The 24,422-nt window shown below is 39.6% G+C and overlaps 1 protein-coding gene across 10 annotated transcripts in view; it reads left to right on the forward strand.

Annotated features, from left to right (window-relative positions):
* The first annotated feature begins 293 nt into the window (after positions 1-293).
* lyst (lysosomal trafficking regulator) overlaps positions 294-24,422 on the forward strand; it is a 59,978-nt gene continuing 35,849 nt past the window's right edge. For 6 of the 10 annotated variants that reach the window (XM_044214526.1, XM_044214531.1, XM_044214532.1 and 3 more), the window contains exons 1-6: positions 294-412; positions 1,967-2,251; positions 10,827-10,918; positions 16,067-16,265; positions 19,937-20,027; positions 20,983-23,095. In XM_044214526.1, the coding sequence (XP_044070461.1) occupies positions 2,171-2,251; positions 10,827-10,918; positions 16,067-16,265; positions 19,937-20,027; positions 20,983-23,095 (2,576 nt within the window). In that variant the 5' untranslated portion in view covers positions 294-412; positions 1,967-2,170. Of the gene's footprint in view, positions 413-1,830; positions 1,848-1,966; positions 2,252-5,152; positions 5,295-8,737; positions 8,852-10,826; positions 10,919-14,772; positions 14,861-16,066; positions 16,266-19,936; positions 20,028-20,982; positions 23,096-24,422 lie in introns of those variants that run through there. The other 4 variants (XM_044214535.1, XM_044214528.1, XM_044214536.1 and 1 more) reach the window with 4 other exon arrangements.

Here is a 24,422-nt window from a genome sequence, read left to right on the forward strand (position 1 = left end):
TCCTCTTTCTTTTTAACATGTTTAATCTCAGTCGTGTTTTCTGCCAAATCAGATTCACCAGATGACTAAAAAGTCAGATTTTCTCTAATCTAGAGGACTCACACACTATAATTGTAGGTCTAGTTACTTTCTGTCGAACTTTGGAATGTATTCCCACTAAGCAAATAGAAATTCAAAATGTCACCGACAGAATTAACCTGAAATCTTTGTGACTAACCGTCATTACAAGATTTCTTTTTTCAGTCCCTCACTCAGCCGTTGACGTCTGGGAGATTCTAACGTAATGGCAGGCAAGGAAAGGACGGTATTATAAATGGGATTGTCTTGCAGTCAGCGCTGAGGGCAAAATCACACCCCGTAGTCTGCTGCACGAAGGCTAGCATTAGCTGGCTTTAATTTATGGGAAACGAAGGTATGTAACGTTATGAAAATAAATTCTTCCCACTCGGAACTGGATATTAAGAATGTAAGAAAGATGTAGCTATATCCGGACCGTGTGTTTATCTTAGTAAATGTCGTTAACGATGTGTTCGTTTTTCTCTGCTACACAGTATTGACAGCTGCCATACACTGTAAGATGCGATGCAACAACCAGCATAACAGCTAACGTTATGCTTGTTAGCAAACGAACTAACATTTCGGAATATGTATTTTTGTTCTTTAAAATAGGTTGTAGAACACATTAGGTATAGCGGCTCTGGGGCTAATGTGGTATTTATGCAAATATAACGGTTAAAATTATCGAGCTTTCTTGCTGCCTCTTGTGGTCAAGCTAGCTAGAACAATAAACACAACTGTCGAGCAGAACTTTCAAAATAAAACATTCATTGCAACGTTTTCTGAGAAGCAATTCAGTCCTCAGCTGGAAGTATAGAATACAGTATATTCAATGGAAAATGTAAATTACAAACAATTACGTAGTTTGTGGTACATAGTTAATATGTGTAATAATATATAATAAGAAATTATGCTATTAAGGACTAGAATGCATTCATTCCCATAACAATGGTGTGGTCGTATTAAGGATGTTAATAAATTATTATTATTATTATTCTCAAAGTCATTGCTTTAATGAAGCTCATCATATGTAAGAAGTGTATAATATTTTGTATCTATAGACTTTGGTATGTAAATGTAAAAAATATTTTTTAAGGGAAACCCTGAACATTTGAGATGACAGCTGTTTTGATGGTTTGCCAATGCATCTAAAATATATGTGATGTTATCACTTTACAGCAGAGGAGATAAATGCCTTTAACAAGTGGCCAATGCATTATAAGGCAGTGCTTTTTGGGTCAATCATTTTAAGCAATTGCACAATTCAGACAGAAGTTTGGCATGATGTGAATCACCTCACTACTGAGACTCAACATTTTGAATTATGGGAGTAAATACTTTACTATTACATACATATCATATGCATATTGTTTGCTTTAGCTATATTTACCATGTTTCCTTTGTAATTATAGAAACAAAATGGCCTTGCATTCTAATTTATCCATCTACACACCTAAATTTGACTTTTTTATATCTATATAAATTATTACTGCTTTTCAAGTTAACAAATTTGTGAGCATTATAAGACCCGATTATTAGAATGTAGTAATCATCCAACTGAAATGTTTTACTGGGGGTTCGAGTGAGATTATAGACAGTACCGAGTTAGGTGCTTTTATCTTGAAAACAAAATCCCGTACCGGAAATGAGTTGCTTCAACCTGCCTGAAGATTTGACGCAGGTTCTGTCAGATACCTAGCTAGCTAGCTGAGTGAATTGCTTGAGTCGGTTGTTTTGGTAATGCTACTGTTTGTCAAGCTCGTTTGGCCAAAGTTTCGGGTTCAAGTCAGGTTCAAGTCATAAAAAACTATCAGTAGGCTATATCTAAATTTGTTGGCAAAAGCGAAAGTGGCTTTGTCAGCAAATTCTGTTATGCTAACCCATGACACTTTGTTTTGTTTTTTTGCAGAAGCACAATTTAAAAGTGGCAAAGCAGCGCAGTGAATCATGAATCTGCTATGAATGACTCAGGAGAACAGTTGGGGCTTCGTTCGGTGCTGCCCGGGACACTTTCAGCCACCTGGAGGATTAGGAAGGAAACCGAAAAGAGAATTTTGTCATTCCTGACTTCCTCGACGCCCTGACTGGTGTTGTACCTGGAGGTGTGGACGACATGGCTAGTCCACAGCAGACTGAGCTGTCCTACGCCTGGGAGAAGTACATGGACTGTAGGCTGCAAGGAGCGGATCTGCAGGTAGGCGCTGCTGGCAGGAGCCAGTGTGATACAGGCTCAGCTCGGGGGTCTTTCTGTGGGTGGTGGTGCTGCTTACTTTAATTTCCACGACTGCAGGAAAAAACCTTAAGATAACTGAAATGTTATTTGGAAAGTCTTGAATACAGTTAGGTATATCTTGTTAATTCTCAAGGAGGCAAAGTAATTGTTTCCATCATGATTAAGTTTAAAAATCATATACAGTATTTAATTCATTAGGACTTAGAAAATAGGACATTATACCTGATATAACTTGCAAATACAGCACAAGTCAATTTATTATTGCCCACTCTGAAATAATGAGGGGTTCTTGTCAGTTTAGAGTTGTAATTTGACACACCATAATCCAAATATTTAGTCCTCACTGCATCTAAACACTTGTAGGGTGCTGGTGTCAGTATGAGATTTGCCTGATTCCAAGCTAAATAAAATGTTCATTAAGGTAATGTCATCCAACACTAGCAAACATTGTTCAGAAACATTCTTTTAGTCTGCACCCTGTGATTCAAGCTGCCTAAATTACTTCCCTGTTTTTGCCTTAGCTGCTCCACAATGAGTGACCACGAGCCTGTTGCAAAGTTCTCTGCAGCTGTAGAAAATTATACTGTAAAAAAGACACACAAATGTTAATTCTGCTCTACATAATTTTTTTCAATACAATAGTGTTTGTACTAGTTAAACTATTTCAGACCCCCCAAAACCGTCAAATGAAACATCTGTACAGAGACATTCAGGAGACTACAGATGCCTGTGAATATAAGGTTTCCTCCTGAGAATCTGAGAAGATTGTTTGTCTTCAGATATGATTTATTTTGTACAGAATTATATATAATTGTATGAGTGGGATAATCACAGGGTGGAGAGTCATTTTGTCATTGTGGTAGGAATAAGCAGTAAAAATAACTCTCAAAGTAAATGATTCCCCACATTGCTTGGGACATGCCTTTAATCCTCTTTAGGACCCTGGAGGTCCGCAGATGCCACTTTTTATAGTCAGAAATGCATCTGATACACAGCACAAACACCAGCAGTGAGTCACTCCACAGAGGTGGAGGCAGGTGTAAACCACAGATTGCGTGTTGCGCAAGTGCACTTTTGTTCTTGTGTCGGCGTATCACAGGAGTGAGTTGTGGTGGTTCTGAAATCTCTGTCAGGCCACTGCAGTTCAGGCCCCCCCCTCCCCGAGAACTAACAGCAGCCTGATCACGAGACTTGGATTAGGATCGGACTGCAGGCTATGAGTGATCTGCCCTGCACAAACACACACATACACACACAGATGAGCTGATTTAGCCATTATGTTAGTCCATTTAGTCCATTATTTTTGATTTATCGTGTGCAAGTCGTCCTTAAAAGACAGACCTGCTATCATTTTTAAAGCTAATGAGTGATGAGAAAGCCGGTAGGGTTTTTTCTTTGTTGGAAACAGTGGCTTCCTTCCTCTACAGTCATCATGTCTACGGTGGTGTGTTATGCTTCGTTGCTTTGTTAATCATGTTGGTATGCATTAGGATATCAGCTGTAGAAACGGTGCTGGCTTGTTCTCAGTTGCCATAGTAATACTAACCCTTGGACTGCACCAAGCAGTCTCTGCCTTTCTATTACTGGTAACTTTTTATGTCACTTTTTGTTGTGACGACTCTCTTGGTATGACTGTGTTTGCTCCTCCACTTGTCACCTTCACAGTGATCAAAGTGTTGTGTGTGTGTGTGTGTGTGTGTGTGTGTGTGTGTGTGTGTGTGTGTGTGTGTGTGTGAGATGCAGAAAGATGGTTAAGTGAGCACAGCTGTACTCTCTGGTTTGCTGATACCGTAGCTTTCCCTCCTGATTGAATCTGATGGGGACACACAGTGACAGGCTGTAGCACTCACATGTATACTGCTGTACTGCTTGAACATGATATTTTTCTCCAGCTCATTCTGCCAGTCCCATCAGTGCACAAGTGTATGCAGTACATTCCTACCATCTCACCTAAAGTGGCGTCTGCTAGTCGTTGCAGTGAGTATACAGGTAAACGTGACAAAGTAATCATGGAAACTGTCCAGCAACTTAAAGGCTCCTGTTTTAACGCCCACCAGACAGCAAGACTCTGCCCTGCTGCTCTGTATCCAGTTCTGTCATCACACTTTACAGTGAAATGTGGAGGAAAAAAAGTGTGAAAGTACTGGTGCTGCAGCCTCACTCTTTTTCTCCGCCTCCCTCATCTTCTATTCTTTGCATTGTTGTCTCTCATCTCTCTGCATTTCTGTCAGGATTAATCTCTCGCTGGTATTTCTGTCACGTATTCACAGCACCATGACCAAGGACAGAACTGGGATGCCTTGATGGCTATTGGGTGGGGTCTAACCGTGACCTGATGTTTGATCTTAGTCTGTCTCTTTTTGTTTCATATTTTGGGTCAAAAGAAACCACAGTCTCAATAGGGTTTGAGCAAACTGTTGTGGTGGATCTGTTTGGAGTCATTTTTGTATTTAATTTATAGCATTTAAGTAAGCACATTTGTATTATCGCTTCAGTATAATGGGATTACTGGTATTCAACTTTTCTTTCCATTCTTTAGAATTTCTTCCTTTTATGGAGACAAAACTACTGTATTGGTGTGTCTTGCTACAAAGGAAATTTGCCTTGGGCACACTTACATCAGAGTATCTGGGGGATACTTTCCATTCTGCCCAATTTCTCTGAATCTTGATGAGCAGAGTCAATTTTGTAGAATGGTTACCTGGCCAGAAGCCAAGCTATAGACCAGGTTTTGTTGCTTGTGCTCTGTTCAGTTTCGTTATGAGCTGACAGGAAGTTTCAAAACAAGTGAGGTGTTTGGAACACTTCACTTTTTTGGTCTTCTTTACCAAGGGGCTCCAACTAATTGATCTTTGTTGGCTCTGTGTCACTCTTATAGCACTTTAAACTCAGTCATTTGCAGTCTTGGACTAATGTTAATTTGGTTGAATTTAGCTTTTTGCATAAAAATGGATAAACTGCATTTGAAAATACTTTTTTCCTGCAGGGTGATGGGACTCATCTTGTAAGTATCGTTCTGTAGCTTAACATCAGTCATGTTTTTGTTTTTGTTTATTTACCATGATGGGCTGTAATGTAAATGTCCATTGTCTGTACATTATCACTTAATCTCTAACAACAGATACTTGTGTGTAAAGCCAATTTAATAGTTATTTTCTGTTTTAGGACAACCCTGGTCACACATTCCGCTCACATTACTTGTCATTAGCTTTCTAAGCTCAGTTCTGAGCAACTAAAAGGACCGTAAAATGGGCAGTAATTGCTACATTAATTTGTCTCTCTTAATTTTCATACAGCAATCTAGTAAAATGGAAAAGTTATTTATGATATTGTTTTTATTTTGAGGGTGGATGACATTGTCTAGCCTATATCCAACATTTATTAAAAGGCCTATAGCTGCATAAATTATGTCAGTTTAACCCTAGGTAATTGCATGATTTTTTTTAACGTGAACTGTGTTATGTGTAGCCGAAAGGCAGCACTGTTTCTCAGCAAAACAACAGTGGATGTACAGTACAGTACATTACTTGTCTTAGCAGTTGGGAATCACTTAAGTGCATTTTTGGAGAATTATGGGACTGATTCAGATAAGTAATTTCTAAAGTAACCAAAAACTGAAGAACTAACCTACCAGACCATGTTCAGACTGGAGATTTCTCAGCTTTCATGTTTTCAGGGTTAGTAATGCCTAACCTCAAGTGATGGGGGAGTTTCTCCCCAAAAGTTCTTCTTTCATAACTTGTTAACTCAAACCAATCGCAGTCTACCTACTATGTTAAAATCATGTGTACCACAATATACAATTCAGTTCTGAGAAAACATACAGTAGAAATTATAGGCCTACTAATTTAACACATTAGTGTGATGAATCTGTTTCATTTATTCCACAGTAATTTACCATTAATTCTCCTACACTTTTTAGTCAATTCACATTGACTAAGGTCCAAACATAAAAAGCGTGTAGTCAGGCTCTGATCATAATGTCTTGTGATCATCACACTACTTTCACGAAAGGTTGTTGATCATTTTAATTTTATGCACTGTGACTTTCATCATTTCTGGTATGTTCTTGTTTACCAATATATCTTTAGTGAAGTTGCATTCTTTGGCTTATTGGTTGAACAGGACTTGATTCACATCTGCAATTATTGTTCCACCTTTAGTTTCAACTTAACTCCTACTCGCTCTGGTGGTCTCCAGGGCTGTTCCAAACGATTGGCTGAATGGATGAATAATTCATCTCTCTAGTTCTGGGTTGAGTTAGACTTCAACCATTGCTCTTTCTCAGCCTTTTCCACCCAGTGGCATGTTATTAAGTCAGATCTCTCCCTCAAAAACACAGTCTCTCTGTGTTTTTGACCAACACCAGCTTGCACACTATCTCGCTGTAATGAAAACAATGAAGCAGAGAGCAACACATTTTCATTTCCTCCACAGTGGCTATGCTAGAATAAAGGTCACTGCTTGTGACTGTGGACCTGACTGACAAAAACACAAACATGCTTTTTGATAGTGGCCTCTTGACATTTTGTCATGTGTCTTAATGGGGGGGAAAAAAATTATTTGTGGTGTTGTGTGAAGCGGCTCTGCTCTCTGACTAGTAGTTTGTGAGGAAATGCGGAACGTTAGGGGCTCCTCATGATGCTCATCACCCAAATGTCTAATTAGATCAGTAGGGATCTCAAACCGGAAAAAAAACATTGCATAACCAACGCCCCACGTCCTCTCTCACGAGGACAGGATCACATCGCTTTCACTGCCTCTGCCAAGTTGAGGTCTACCCAATTATCCAAAGAGAGCTTGAGAGGAAAGTCTGTACCAGTGTGGATGACTCAGCCATCAGACTCCCATGACTAGGCCTTCCATGATCACCATGTTGGATGGAGGCAGTGTAAAAGACACTGGTCACAGCCACCATGTCTGAGCAAGGGCTTTCAGTATTCAAACATCTCATGTAAAGCCACCCTTTGACAAAAGAAAAATATAAAACATAGAGACTTAAGTATACAAACAAAGCAAGTGTGAGCGAATGTGTTTCCTTCTGAGGTGTCCTTAAGCAAGTGCCTGCGTCAGGTATGCTGTTCTGTAGCTGAATCTCACCTCTGACCTTGCTGGACCAGGCAAGAACAAGAGTATTAAAGGTGGGGTATGCGATTCTGGAGAAATCAAATACCATGACAAATACCATGATAGAGAGTGAGCAACGACATAGCAAGTAATGTAACTAACATTAGCTAGGTTGTGGGTTAGCAAACTGTCCCTACAGTTGCTGCGAAGCTAACATGCAGAGAGGACGAGACGGTTTCCAAGCCAGCAAACCAGCTCCAGACAGCGATACTCACAACTCTCCTGCTACTATAGCTAACATCACAACAACAACATATCTTGGCAAACTAGAAAGTAAGCTGAATGTCCGTGGGCAAGTCATGTAACGTTACCTGACACACAAATCAAGGCTGGAATGGATGGCATAGTGTTGTGTGGCTCGGTCCGAGCCACTTTCTTTAATTCCCATTTACAGAGCCAGGGCTGTGTCCAAACACCAGTGTTTTTTTCAGCACATACACTGAACGACAGCTAGCGGACCGTGAGGAGATATTCGCTGAATTTGACAAAACGATGTATGTCTTTACATACGTAAAGATGTATTGGATTAGAATCGCATTCCCCACTTTTTAAGGATAGTTAAATATTAACAAAAGCAAGAGTGTTTTTGTTTTCCACAATTCTGATGAATCTATGTTGTTTGTGTCTCCCTCATTATGTATCACATATTCATGTAGCGAGTTCATTTCCCTTTGGCCAGGCAGCCCCGATAGCCTGTGCACGTCTACATGACAAATGAGCAAATAAAGAAGTTCATCACTGCAGAGGAAAGGTCAAAACATTCTTTTTATTTACAGAAATGTGTTCTTGGAGCTTTGTGAACTGTTGATTTCCCCTCCAAGCTGCATTAGTCAGTATTGGCAGTCTCTCCATTATCAAATCACCCCGGCTGGTTTGTGCCAAGTGCATTGTAATATTGGATTAGAGCCTCAGAGGAAAAAACAACCTCGGTTGCTGGGAAATTAAGTGTTATCGTGAACCACTCAGTTTCCCTTTCCGATATGAAGAATACGGCCACAACAGGTACACTGATAACACAGAGACAAATCTAGTCATTTTAGGTGCTAATTTTGGGAGATAATTTTAATAGACTGAGTGCACAGCTCCATCATAGCTACAGGGCTTATTTATTAAACTAATAATAGTTTTGGCAACCTTTAAGCTTTGATTTCCTGCCAGTCACACCCCCTGTTTATCTTTGCTCTCATCTGTTGCTGCATTTATTTCTTTCACCAGTTCTTGTCAGCTTTTAAGTTTTACCCCTGTCCTCTCCCGTCTCTCTCATGATCCATGCATTTCTTTCTCTTCCTCTTCCCGTCTCCCGTGTGTGCTGTTGTCCAGCCCCCTGGTGTGCAGTGACCCCTACCCACCTACCTACCCACCCACCCCCTCACTGCTTGGGTGGGTTGTTGTCTCAGCTGTTGAAGTGTCACCCTCTGCCCCTTCTTGACCCTGGTGAGTGTAGTCAACTCTGCACCTTCATCACCCGCAGCTTAAGATTTTAGGATGCTCGACGTAGATGTGTTTATCTGTTAATCTGTGACAAATCAAACAAATCTGCAGCATTGCGTATTTGCAAGTTACATCTCTTTTAATGCCATTCATAGTGGTAATTCATAACATAAAACCAAAACTTGCTTTGACAGTTCTGACACAGGAAGGAAGTTGACTCACCACTTAACTGTACAACAGAGCTGGATTTTGACAGAAGAGTAGCCTTGGGCCCTGTCCTCACCGTGACTGTTAGCAGCAAAAGCCGAGGTGTGACGAAGCTGCAGGCACCCGAATAACCGACTTGAAGGTTATGTTATGTTTTAGTCATGAAGAGTGAGAAAATCAGTTTCATGGACATGCATAGCTGTCTTAGCTGTTTTAGGGCATGTAGATACAGGAAATAGTAAACACACTATAACTGTAAATTATACCATCTTTACTCATTAAAGGGCTGTTTTACTTTCAGGTTTTGTCCCTTTCTGCTTCTATGTATGTAATGCTAATAGATTCCAGAATGTAGAAATCTGTCCATGCAGCTAAATGATTTTCTGTGGTGTCACTGTGACACAACTTGGTTGTACAAAGATATCACTGTATCCAAATTTCTGTAGAGTTATACTACCGGTTTTCTTTTTTGTGGGGAATCCAAGGGTGCAAACTAATACTGGGGTGCAAGCACACTTAAATTGAAAATACATACGAATACATTATAATCTTAATGTAAGGTGTGTGTCTATATAAACAGTGTGTGTATGTGTATATATATTTTAAGTACAGGTTGTTTTAAAGTGTGTTGGGCACAAGATCGAAATACAGTCAGTATCAGACTTAAAAATTAAAATGTATTGCTAACTAAAAATAGTGTGCATTGAATGTGCATGCTGTTGACTAAGCTCACCAGCTTTCCAGATTTATAGTGAACCCACATAGACTAACCACTGTAGGCATCCCTTTAAAATAATTATCATTTCAAAACAAAACAAATAACGGTATAGACCTCTAATTTCAGTTAATGATATGTACAGTTTTTTCCGTCTTGTCAGCATCCTGTCAGTGCCATCGTAGGTCAGACTGTGTAATGTGATTGGTGTCTATTCTTTGGCTTTGTGACCCAGACACTCAGCGCAGCCACATCAGTCAGGGATCATCGTTGCCTGAATGAATCCAGTCAGTGGTGTCAGATTAGCAGAGGCGTAAAGCTAGCTCCTCTTTGGTGTAAGGGACGGCAGGACGCTGGCTTAGAGAATCGCACGTCTGCCGGGAAGGTATTAACACACTACCCTGGAACCACTAATGCAGTTAAAAGTGGTCAGGTGGCTTGTGTCACTGTTGAGAAAGTCCCATTTGCTTTGCCAACTCTGGTGGTGAGAGATTCCCGCCCAATGGTCAGACTCTGACCGCAGCACTGTGACAAGGCTGATTTCATCTTTACATGGTCTTTGTTTCCCCAGATTCAGGGATTCTCCAGTACTATTCTTTTATTGCTGATTGTGATTTTAAATTGTGAAATGCTGTGCTTTTCATCAGACTATTGTTCAAAGTAATGAGTCTTTACTTTGAACATGAATAAGGGGAGTTTGTTCAGAGATAAAAAATAATAATATCTGAAATATGACTTGTGGTTCTGGGGACTGGATTCTTTTTGTATAATTTTGATATCTAAAGAGTGTAAAAGTATAAATGGGTGCTTTTTAGTTCCAGGGCTTTTGTATTGTAATGTAGTTCCACATAATGACATTAGTGGCTATTACATCACTATCTAATTGACTGTACCGTCATGTATAACGATTACAAAACATAAAATCATTTAGGGTAATGTCATAATGGGTTAACAAGTGAAATTTCAATTCCTTTTCATGTGAGTGCCAATAATAATCTGGGTTTGATTCATGTTGCTACTCTTGTGTCTTATCTGTGTCTCTCTGTCTCTTATTAGGTCAGCCTTCAGGGTCTGGAGAATTTCCTCTGTCTCTTCCACTATGTGCAGCATCACCCCAACCACAGCATCAAAGATGCACTGAAATTCTGGTAGGTCTAATTATTATTTTAACATCATTAACTATAATGTGAAGGAGGTTTTATCACACCAAGGGTGGCTAACAACTTAATGGAACACTATGATAATGGAATCCAGCAAAGCAGCATCACAAACTGCAGCCTCAAAGAGTACATAGTGTTAAATCAACATCTCAGTGATAAAATTGGACTTGATCAGTGGTATAGTGGGAAAGCAGTACAGTGAATAATGTTACGAATTCAAAATTGTGATGCTATAAGTCATTGGTGATCAAACAGTATTGGTCAGCTTTTAAACTTTGCAATGAAAGGTGGCATCATATATCTGAAAGGTTGTATGAAACTAATGCCTGTTGATTCTCTGGTTTTTACCAAAAGAAAAGTAACAGCAGTAGTGACACATTTAATTTCATAATTTTTATGTCTCTATACTAGAGGTCGGAGACATTATGTAATCATGGTGCATTATCTTTTGTAGTACCTTGCTGCATAGATTTACATATTGATGAGGAAATTTGTGGGACATTAGCACCTCAAATGCCTCTTGTTTGTTTTCTGTTCAGTGCAAATAAGTCTCTCACACACAAACACTACCTAGAATTAAGTGAGTGCATTAGCATTTGTGAGCTTTGTGTTCCCTCAGCTGAAAAGTGATTAGTTTCAATGGTGTTTTGGTTAAAATGCCTGAAATAATACCCTTGTTAAAAAGACAAGCTTAAGGCAGTTTAATGTTTTGCTTTGTTTATATAAAATTGTCACTTTGTAAGTTAGTTAGTGTAGTGTTACCCTGAAGATGACGAAGCTTTCAGTGTTAGTAATGTAGGAGGAACATGACCACTGATTGACCTCACTCTTGCTTCTTTTTAATCTGAATTACAGTGTTGCATAAAACCTTTAAAAGCAGTGTTGATTTGTATCTGAACAGAACATATAAGAATATCTGAAACCTGTGTTAATCAATCGATACAGTTTTAATTAATCTTTTTTTGGCATCAGTTCCCTAAATCATCTATGATCATCATGTATTCAATTGTCATTTACAAACGTCCATCACAACTAATTGCAGTCCTTAGTGACAGATTTAAATTGATCAGACAAAACAAACAAAAGAAGTAAACAATCCACAGTGAATAATATGACTCCAATTATACATCTTGTGCGTGCAAACTCTTTTCTTATTGTTTGCAGTAGAACCAGATATAATGGTTGACAGTTAATCACATAGATAAACCATGTTTGCCTCCATGACATAATTATAGCTCTTGACACTCTATTACTGTCACACATTATTAACAGTGCACTGTACACACAGGAATCCTGGTTCAAGGCACTGTATGATGTACTCTTATATGAGCTGGAACCATGCTAACCCAGTCAATATTTGAATATTATCCATTGCTTAAATTGTCCTTTAATCTCTTGAGAGAACCTTTGCTATGACAAAATGAAGCCGATATTTGCTTACTTTTACCAACACCGAAAGGGGCAGAGCTGGATAAAGCCTCTGCTGTATAATTAACTCAGTTGGTGTGAAGAACATCACAATAATTGGCCAGAGGGGAATGCTAAATTTGAGATCTGCAGGAGAGAGAGGGTTTTTGCAGCAGGATATCATGGAAACCATTATCTCTGTATACTAAGTCTCTAATCACTGTCTTGTGGATGGTGGCGCAAAGCTGGTGAACAAAATTGTTAGAATAACGCTTTTAATATTTGATAAGCAAATACTATGTTTACAAAACTGCAGGGTATTTTTTTTATTGTGTTATCCTCTATTGAATTTTTCTAAATTTCGTGGTGATACAGCCTGAACTTTTAATATGTCAGCTATTTGTTTTGGAGGCATTTTATAATATGTTATTATTGTTATTACATATTACTGGTTGTTGCCTTATGCACAGTATGTTTTTTTGTTATTTATTTTTTTAATAGTGTTTTTTGTTGTTGTATGCACACTACGTTTCTCCCATGTGTTTTCTTATGCTGCACCAGAATTGCCCTCCGGGGACAATAAAGATTTATTGATTTGAATATATTTACATAATATATTTCTCCTAGCCCTGAGTTTTTGTTTTAACCTTTACAAATTTAGATGCAGTATGGGCTGTTTGATCAAAGCTCACCTTTTGATTGAGGCTTGTACTGCATGTGTGTGTCTTAGATAATACAATACAAACATTAGCTTTATTATAATTTACAGCAACTATTACACATTAAGACTTCACACCTGACTGAGCACTAGTATTGCAAGGTCACATTTTCTCTGGTTCATTAATACACAGTAACAGCTGACAGTTGACTTTCGTTTTTATTTGTCCATTATCCTTATATCATCTGCTCCTCTAGTATCCATATCACCCTCATTACAATACTACTCACCAAAATGTGTAAATACTGTATATATTGGAGAGATAAAAACAATTGTGATCTTGTGCTAGTTTGAGTAGCGATGTGGTCAGACTTGGTGATAGCATGTCAAAGCCTTTTAGATGTGCGTCTGACCTGCTTTGAGATTGACATGTGACCTAAATAAACTCCATTCAGTGGGCAGACATGTTTCACCCAGACTAAAGCTTGAATTTTTCCTGAGGTCACAGTGTGTCACTAAATACTTTGCAGTGACACACTGAAACAGCGTTGTTGTTTCAGAAGACAACTCCATATTATTAAGGGCATGTCGATATGGCTCAAATTTTTTAATATCTGGATATTGATAAGAATATCTTTGCAATGTCAAGTTATCATAATATAGCAAATGTATGCAAAATTGCGTCTAAAATAATCTAATTGGTGATCAATGCAATGAACTTTATACTATTATTGTGTATTACATTAGACAATTCTTCACACATAATATAAACCATAATTACTCATTTAGTTTAGTTTTAATTACAATTTGCTTGGAATTATTCATTTGTACAACATTTTTCAGATCTTTCTCAAGTCTTTTGCCACGTCCATAATGTTTACCGTACTTTTGGTCAGTCTTTTTGCCTTCCTCCAAATTCTGATGGAATCTTCTCCTTTTCAGTTATGCTTGAGAAAATGAGCTCCTCCTTATTTAGCAAGGCTGTTTTTCAGTGCATACCTTCTCTTTGCTGCTTTCTATCAGTGCAGTTGCAGTCAAGTGGTAACCCCTATGGGGGAAAAAATCATTTCCTATGTATCTATGGCATAGAAACAGTTCAGTGACTCCTTAATAGAAGTAGAGTTCAGGCCTTACTGTAGTGGAAATGTCCTGGCAAATGATCTCTACAAATGAGTGGAAACAATTTAGCGTGTTTAGTTTGTTATTTTTTAGAAACCTTGTGGTCTCAATTAGAACTAAGAATAGAGCTGCAATAAATTGACAACAATAGAGTTAATATCAAATGTCAAAAAACAAAAAAACAACATGGTTTCATGGTACACATCTTCATGGAATTAGTGTTGACAGATTTTGTTTGTTTTTTTTTTTTTTGAAACCTTGCAATCTTGATAAAAGATGAGTAGAATTAGAAATTATAGAAGAATAAAGTTCAAATAAATCATTGTGGGTTTGTACTTCATGTTTTATCAAGCTGAACACTTTTTCTAGTTGTTCCTAGTAGGCCTTTTTGTGCGTTAAAAAAAAAAAATCCCAAAACAATTGTTGTAGTGCAGAATACAAAGGCAGTCAATGTGAATGATGGTTGATTACAGAGGTCTTCTACAGGGCACTGGGGGCTCGTCAGTATTCCTGAGGCCAGTCCCCTCGCCATGTGACATCACATGCTTTCATGTGATAAGCTGATCTGCTGCGAATCTGGGAAGCTTCCATTTGAAATTCCAATTTAATGGAATTTGTGCTGCAGAACAGAAAATTCAGTCAGCAGTCGTGTGAGGAGGTATGCAGATACAGCCAGCAGAGCTGCAGTCATGCTTGGAGCAAACACAAGATGACTGGAAGGAAACTGGTGGGCCCAGTAACATTTGGTAAGATGAGAACGACTATACATGTATGTTACAGAGGCTAGTGTCAGACATTATAGTTGTAGATTTTATTAACCCAGCAATCCTCTACGTACTATATTATTATTATCCTCTAAGTTGGTTTGAATCAGACCAGCACCTAAATGGCAGAAATGTAAACGTGTAAACGTGGCAAAAAAGTTATTTGGTTTCTACCTGATGGAATTAGTTATGGCTCAGTCCTGAGGGCCTGTCTTGAATTCATGTTGATAAATTCAATGCCGAGCTGTGTATTTGGGGTTGTCCTGTAAAGGGGGTGTGTATCTTAAATGGTGACTGGAGAGTGATGTGCGTGTGTGTCTTACTGTATGTTGAGACCTGCGGCTTATTGTCAGTTACATTTAGAGGAACACGTGTTTATGGCAGACATACGCATACTAGTTTGGTGCTCTATGAACGCTCTTAGTAGGACAAGTCAGTTTTCTTAGTTACCTTCAGGCTACATGAGTCTAGATTTTAAGGTTTGACTATAACATGCATAATTGGACCAATAGTTGGTTTTGCTTATTGAGACGGACATTGTTGGAACAACCTGATTGTCTAGATTTCATGTTCTAAGCTAAGGATTTTTTCTTTTGTCACTGTACTTGTATCTTAGGTGGTATCCAGGCACTTCCATTACATTGACCCTAACAAAATGATTAATGTGATTAAACCGCAGCTTTTCACATTAGTACAATTAAAGATTAAATCACAAACAAACGTATGCATAATCATCACTAAACTGTAATTTTCGTAAACATTTATTTTCATTTATGGCAAGAATTCATGTATCTGTATCTGCTACTTACAAATTCTTAATATGCATTCAAGTATCACAGCAGAAGTGTGATTATTATGTTTTATTTGAGACTGTGAGATGAACTCTAAACTTACTGATTTTTCTTAAAATTACTTCCATAACTTGAGCTTTCTACCTTACATAAATCTATTTGGGTTTACTTTCACCGCCAAGGAATGTCTCCGTTAAGAGTTAAATCTGAAGCACGCTAGAAACAAAGTATATGACTTTACCTGATATTTTTAAAATCGTACCCAGAAATAACAATCTGTTGGTTAGAGTTTTCTCTAACAACCTCATTATCCTACAAAGCATTTTTGAGTGTGTATACAGATGTGTGGCAGATTTGATTGTCACAGCCTTATGATGTTTTATGTCCTCTGTTGCAGCTCAGACATGAGTGGGGCCAGTAACATACTGGCGAGGGAGTTCCTGACTGATGTACATCAACTATGCAGTGCGGTGGCCCAGAGAGCGGAGGCACGGGAGGAAGATGAGGAGGAGAGTCACATGGTGGCACTGGGAGAGTACCTGGTCAGGGGGCGGGGCTTCCTGTTGCTCAGCACCCTGGACTCCATCATTGACCAGGTGAGGATGTTTAACACAACACTGATCAGTCAAGATCAGCATTCTTCCACTCGAAGCCATGTCACGCATTTAAAATGTATTGCAATGGGGGTTGCAGAGTATGCAGTTCTTCATTTGAGCAATAAAACAACATTTCAGCAACAGCTATTGTCAGAAATGTATGTACATGCTAATACTGTAGTTAGATTCAGTAATATGCACACTAAGCTTAAGGCCACTGCCTTTTAGTTTCAAATTCTGCCTCACATTTTTTAATTAATCTATTAAACTTTTTTTTTCATGCAGCTGTTCAGTATCAGCATGACAAATTAAAATTTCTGCACGTAAGCCTGTGTAACCCCTGCTGCAACTAATCTCTTTTCATCAAAATTACATTGCAGAAAGAGTTTTGCAATAGAGATATGGCATAATGAAAAGTGATAAGATGCTATATAATCTTATGTACAAACAAGATGGCATTCACTAGAACATACTGTATATTTAAAATTTCCACTGGAGTTTAATGATTATTATAAATCTCTTTTTCAATGCTCTGCTTGCAATTTAGCAATTTGTTTCACATTAGGAGATGCTTACATTTCCGTGACTGTACCTGAACTCAGACGTGAGAAACTGAATGCTCAGTTTGATTTCCAGACACTGCAACCAATTATTATACCACCACATGGCCAATATTGTCTCTATATTTGTGTAGTGGATTGCCTCTCTACATGTGTGGCTGGTGTTACTACAACTTGCAGGGTGGTTATATCTAAACAGGAAATGAGCTCTGCAGTGCCCACATGCTTGACTTTCTGATTGATTGCAGAAAGTTGGTCTCTTGGTTCTGCTGCTGCTGCACGTTGGATGTTGATGCTGAAATGCAAAGCTATTTAGAATAGTGGTATAGCACTATCATATAATTTTCCAAATAAGGCGTCAACTGTATATTTTTATGTATTTTTATCATACAATACACAAAATATGTCAGTATTACTCTTTCAAAATGGATTTTACAGATGGGGTTTGGCACACTATTGGTGAATATCGGTATTAGTGGAAATACTGATGTACTGGTCTGCAGACGTCACCAGCAGAGCCCAGGCTATGCTGCACTCAGTTATGTATTGATCTGATCTGTGAATGTTTTTGGGGTCAAGTAACAATTTAGGAGATGCTCCTATCCAGATTGAATTATGAAGCTTTCACATGACAAGTCGAACACTGTACATAAAAGGTCCTGGAAGAGGGATCCCTCCTCTGTTGCTCTTCCTGAGGTTTCTTCCTTTTTTTTCCCTGTTGAAAGGTTTTTTTGGGGGAGTTTTCCTTATCCAAATCAAGGGTCTAAGTACAGAGGGTGTTGTATGCTGTACAGATTGTAAAGCCCCTTGAGGCAAATTGTGATTTGTGATATTGGGCTATATAAATAAAATTGTCTTGAATTGACAAGGTCCGTGTGAAACCAGGGCAAAGTTGAAAACAATATGACCTCTAAGCGTTGGGGTTTGGCATTTTTCTTCAATGGTTCCCTGCATCAGACATGGTGCCACTGCTCAGTTGGGCACCAACCTACATAAAACATAATGGTTTAATGAGATTTTAAGAGCTTTAATGCTGATCATGTGAAATTAGCTTTAGAGAAAGTACAATAATGACATCAGTGAATAAACAGGTTAAATACGCACAAATACAGTGTGCTATGGTGTGTCACGGCCACTGAGGTGGGCAGATAAAATAAGAATGGTATTTGGACAAGGAATCCATCAGCCATGGTTACCTTTTGACATTATATAAATACTGATCTGTTCTAAAAAAAGGGTCTGTAGGCTCCAGAGACAAAGATGGGATCTCTAAGCTCAGTTATTTTCATGCCTTTTAAAGAAGTTTATAATCCTCTGACTTGAAGTAATAAATCCATTATTGAATGAAATATTGTAATGGGATGAATGTGACCCTGTTTCTGAGGATCCCTGTGGCCCTATATTATTCATATCTTTTAGCTAATTTCACACACATTTTCATTATATTTTCTTTTTTTAATGGGAGCTTTCACTACAGAAATTGAATGCCTTCATGTGCAAGTGTGTGACAAGCTCCAGCTGTGTGTGTCAGCGGTGTGCGTCGGCTGTGGTCTGGGTGGAGTCGAGCCTTTAGTATAAACATTTATTTATTTGTGGTATATAAGACAGTGTGGTTTTCAGAACATGGTTTCAAATCATAAATCTTGTGTTTGAATATAGTAGAAAATGTATTTTGAGTTGGGTTTGTTCCCCTGTGCTGTTTAATACTCCCACCCTGTGCCACCCAGTCTGTATCTGTTTAGTTCTGACACTGTTTAGATGACTCAGGTCTAGCTCAGTAAAATGTTCCTTATGTAATGGTAGCAAAACTCTTATTCATTTTCAACTGACCGAGTGTTAAATGTCAGGCTACTGTCATCTCTGGGTACATCAACTGAATTATTCAAATGGAAAATGCTTAGCTAAAACCAGATAAAAAGCTGTAAAATTTATGGTCAGGGGTGGTTATAGTTGGAGCTACACCAGTATATCGGCCAGGCTGCCGATATTAGATTATTGCAGATCTATCTGTATCGGTGTATGTGTTGGACGACAAGTAGCAAGAAATGTCAGTACAGAGATTAAACCAGGTTTGAGGTCACCATTACATAGTTTGTCCACCAGAGAGCACTGACAAGTTTATTTATTTCACACTGTAAAATGTCCTGCTCAGTATATCTTGGTCACAATTAAATAAAAAAAAAACAACAAATGAAAAAAATGTTTTTTGTTAAACAGTTATCGGTCAATATGTCATTATCAAATTTTTTAAACTCCCAAATACCGATGTCAGTACAGTGTCAGCCTCACAAATCCAGTATTAATTAGACTATAGTTAGAGTATCCACAAACTGTAATTAAATAAAACTAAAATTATTCATGAAAATAACCAGTAAGAGAGTATCTAACAGACCCATTACCTTTAAGAAACTGCTTATTTTCTCATTCTCTCTCTCTCTCTTCACTGTATCCAAGATTAAGAATGATTAATGGAGCTGCACACCCTAAGTATTATCACTTATTTTTCATTATGCGAAAAACAAGAAGTAGCTGAATACAATACTTTGAAATGATCAAAATGAACCTGGAGTGAAACAACAAAATGACTGAATGCAGTTTAATGCAGTGTGTATTATACAGTGAAAAGAAAATACTGTGTTTTGACAGTCTTGCCAGATCAGCAGGCTGATAATTTTTAATTCACACATGAAGGAGTAGGTTGATTGTTTTTAATTAACACATGAAGGAGTTGGTTCTCTCTCTGCTGTGAGGTATGCCCTGGGTAGACATGAGATCCCCAAGGTCTTGGAAGTAAGGCTGTCATGTAGGTGCCACATTGCTCCCTGACACACTTTCACTGAAGACTAACTAACTAACTAGCTAACCAAATGCACACAAATAAAGAAATAAATAGCTAGCTCCTGGGATGAAAACATTTTGGGGAAACAGTTAAATTCAGATACAAAGCAAAAAGTAGCTAAATTATCTTTGTTGAAAGTAGTGAAACCCAAAGGGACATTTGTACTGAGTATGGATAAGAGTTTGTCTTGATGGGAGTGTCAGAGTGTGACCAAAGGGAGGGAGGCAGGGAAGCTTTCTAGGTAACCTCAGTGTGTTTTGTTGCACTCTCAGGAATTGACCTGCCGGGAGGAGCTGCTCACTTTGCTGCTGTCTCTCCTACCACTGGTCTGGAAGATCCCTGTGCAGGAGGAAAAAGCCCCAGGTCAGTACCCCCAAATACTTACTCTATTACTTGTTCATGTTAATGTTGATGGTAACAGCACATACCTCACACTGCCCTGCTGTAGTGGCATGTGACTAACTCTTATTCCTAGTTTGTAACTAATGATTTCAATTTACATACTTGATTTCATGAGTATAAAATTTGCTGTGCATTACAGTTTTCAGTGATTTGCAAACTGTACATTTATATTGTATGTACAGATGAACTGAAATACAGACTGCATTTCATGGGCCAGAAATGTTTACTAGCTTTGTTTATTTATATATTTGTTTAATCTTCCATCTTTTACATAATTCTTTACCAATGTTTAAGGTTAAGCAACATTTCAGCATTAGCTTTGGTGAGTTTATGTGAAGGCAGTGGAATGTGTGCACATTGCTTGTGACTGTAGATAGTGTCTGTGATGTTCCTATCAAATAACTAATTTTTATTTTTTCTGTAGTATTATACTTATGCTTAACACTGCAAACTGTGTGCTGTACTCATTTTGAGATGGATGAAACAGTTGTTAATCATTGTAGTCATTGTCTCCATTATGTTGAATCTTAGTGTTACAAACATTAGCAACCACACAACAGGAGAAGACTAGTGGTTGCAGAGGCTTGTGACCTCAGTATGAAACCGGTATTTAGTACAGGACTGCTGATCCTCTCTAACATGGACCCTAGACATTTTTACTTTAATTAATTCTTACTCACTGAGTGTGTTTTAACAAACACAGAATGGCTGCTGACATGCAGCTGAGCTTTATGTTACTCATCTTACTCTTAAAAAATGTGTTTTTTGGCTGGTTGAATGTTGATTTTAAGTCTCAATTCCTAAAATGTGACATAAACGGACATTAATCCAACATGACCTCAGAATACAATTTTAAGTTTGGTGTGACTCAAAATAACATGTATGTATGTATGTATGTGTGTGTGTGTGTTGATAGATTTCACCCTGCCGTCCCTACTGGACATATTCCTTAGCCGGGAGGTGAAGGCCGCCCCTCTCAGAGCAGGACAGAAGGCTGCTACAGATGAACAGAACTCTGGTAAGAGGTCCCGTGTTGGCAGTGGCACCTGGAAGTCACGGAGGTCACGCAGGACGGCGCAGAGATACTCTGTAAAGGATGCTCGGAAGTCCCAGGTTTCTACCTCAGATTCAGAAGCCAACCCTGAAGACAAAGCTGTCCCAGGCCCTGGTGGCGCAAGGAGCCGAAGGTCACATGGCTCCACCATCCGGGTAAGCTGTCAGCATCATCGTTCAGAGAACTCACAGTTAACATCCACCGCCACCACCACCATGACCACAGAAACCATGAGTGCACCATACGCACACCCCCGAGCCCCTGGGTCTCAGACGGCGGACATTGAAACCCTGACAGACCCAGCTGCAATATCAATTTTCAACCGCATGGAAAACTCACCCTTTGATCTCTGCCATGTGTTGCTTTCCCTGCTGGAGAAGGTTTGTAAGTTTGACATGAGCATCAACCACAACCCTAGCCTGGCCGTCAGTGTTGTACCTACTCTCACTGAGATCCTGACTGAGTTTGGAGATTGCTGTGGCCCGGGGGGAGGGGGTGGAGGTGGAACAGGAGTAGAGGAACTTGCTGGAGGATGGACGGAAGAGCCCATTGCACTGGTCCAGAGGATGCTTCTACGCACCATCCTGCACCTGATGTCAGTGGATGTGAGTCAGAGTGAAACCCTCCCAGATAGCCTGAGACGCAGCCTGACAGACCTGCTGCGAGCCACCCTCAAAATCCAGAGCTGCTTGGACAGACAGACTAACCCTTTTGCTCCTCGGCCTAAGAAGACCCTGCAGGAGGTCCAGGATGACTTTTCATTCTCCCGCTATCGCCACAGGGCGCTACTGCTGCCTGAGCTTCTAGAGGGAGTACTACAAGTGCTGCTGGGTTGCCTGCAGGCTTCCACACCCAACCCTTTTTTCTTTAGCCAGGCATTGGAGCTCATTCATGAGTTTGTCCAGCACCGCGGCCTGGAGCAGTTCGAGGCCACAGTGCTACGGCTGGAGGGACTTGGCAGGGCCAGGGATTCTGAAGTCGTAGGTGAGGCTTCAGAGAGGCTACGAGGTCTCATTGCAGGGGTCTTCAAGATCATCAGTGCTGTCAAGAAGGCAAAGTCAGAGCAGTTGCATCAGTCTGTGTGTTCCCGCCGTCGCCACCGCCGCTGTGAATATTCCCACTTTCTGCATCACCACAGAGACCTGTCAGGTTTGCCCGTCTCTGCTTTCAAGCAGGCTGCTAGACGCAACCCCTTTGAAGAGGATGGAGAAGGCAAGGAAGGGATGGAGGGTGATGTAGTGCGTTACCCCGAGCGCTGCTGCTGCCTGGCTGCCTGTGCTCACCAATGTCTGCGACTCCTGCAGAGACTCTCCCCCAGTGGGCCAGCTGTGTTGCAGGTACTGGCTGGGGTGCAGGCTATTGGAATCTGCTGTTGTATGGACCCCCGCTCAGTCGTAGTACCCATGCTGCATGCCTTCCAAGCTCCAGGGCTGCGTAGTTACCAGTCTCATGTTCTCAGTGTCCTGGCCAGACTGATCCTAGACCAGCTTGGTGGAGGGCAGCCCTCAGAGAAAGCCAAGCTGGCGTCCTGTAACATCTGCACTCTGGACAGCAGTCAGCTACCAGGGCTGGAGGAGACACTGCAGCACGGAGAACCTTCAGCTGTATCTACCAGTATGTGCTACCGCTCCCAGGGTATTCTGCCAAGTGGAGGGGGGGCAGAGGACATGCTGTGGAAGTGGGATGCTCTGGAGGCCTACCAAGAGCTAGTGTTTGGTGAGGACTGGCAGCTGAGCCAGCAGATAGCTGGCCATATATGCCACCTGACTCTTCGGGGAAATGCTGTAGTGCAGTGGCAGCTCTACACACACATCTTCAACCCTGTGCTGCAGCGAGGGGTGGAGCTGGCCCACCATGCCCAACAGCTCGGGGTTTCCACTGTCTGTACTCAGGTCTGCAGCTATCACACGCGGTGCCTGCCTGTGGAGGTACTACTCATTTACCTGCAAGCGTTACCTGCCCTTCTTAAATCAAGGTGAGCAGTTTTAAGATTAGTTTTTCTTGAACCCTATCTTTCCTTGATCATCTGTCTTTTTTTCAGTGGTTGTCAGTCTCTCTGGGTTTTCCCTGTAGTATTGGAGAGCATTTCAGGGTTCTGCCAAAGATTTATCTTAAATTATAAGATTATAATTATAAGATATATTATCGCTAGAAAGATGTGCAACTGAAAGCTGTTCTTGGTTTAAGTAAATGTGCTGAATCATCAATAATCTGTGTTTAGACTAATCTTTCGTTACCTTTAAGTGATGCAGATGGTTGTTTTGAAAAATGTTTTAGCAAATTTTTCATTCATGAAATGGATTCTGCTCCTTTTTATACAATCACATAAAGCAAATATAATCAGCCAGCTCAAAGTACGACACCTAAGCCACTTGGACATTGTTTGTCATTAGATCTGTCTCTCCAGGTCATTGCTAATTGATGCTAATCAATAATTTATTACAGCTTTGTGGACTGAGTGACAGATGGAAGATTATTGACTGTTTATGTAACACTATTGCGAGTACAGGTGTCTGGCAAAAGGAGGTTCTTGTGGTGTTTGTTCGGATACATTTAACAAAATGCTGACAAAATTGAATTGGTATAATACTGTATTAATTAGGTTTTCCTTTTGGTTTGGATATTGTCAGGTGAATATTGTGTGTGAATGTGAGTGTGAATGTGTGTTAACCCTGGTGACCTGTCTAGGTTGTATGCCAGCTCCTGCCCAATGCATGCTGGGATAGGTTGTATCCCCTTGCTACCAGGATCAGTGGGTATAGATAATGGATGGATGGATGCTTTGATGCGGTCTGTCAGCGGTGGGTTTTCTTATTAAAATTCAGAATATGTTGTTCTGCTCTCTGCAGGTTTGACTGGCATTCAAAGTCTTTACAGCTGTGATGTTTGTCATCTGAGCCATTTCAAAAGACACTTTAGAGACCGTTTTAGGTCCTTATGATTATGTAACAGGCATCATTACTGTAAACAAGTCTTATATTCAGATAAATCTCACTTTGTGCTGGTCTTCTACCTAAACTTAACATCATAACTTTTTTTTTTCCTTCATGTACCTTCAATGCATTTTGGTTCAAACACCAAGCTATTAATGCTCAATGGACATTTGTCATTTACATACATGAGTAAGCTTATTAATATAATTGGTTGTACCAGGGATGCACATTTGAATACCTTTTGTATTCATTATTTATTTGTTAATGATAACCAACAAATAATACTTGATAAATTCCATTGTAGTGTACCAATAGAGGTGTGTAAGGCAAGAGCCAATACTTGTCTTGATTTGAGGCTTTCCAGAACAG

The sequence above is a fragment of the Siniperca chuatsi genome, linkage group LG11 (assembly GCF_020085105.1).
Source record: "Siniperca chuatsi isolate FFG_IHB_CAS linkage group LG11, ASM2008510v1, whole genome shotgun sequence".
Lineage (NCBI taxonomy): Eukaryota > Metazoa > Chordata > Actinopteri > Centrarchiformes > Sinipercidae > Siniperca > Siniperca chuatsi.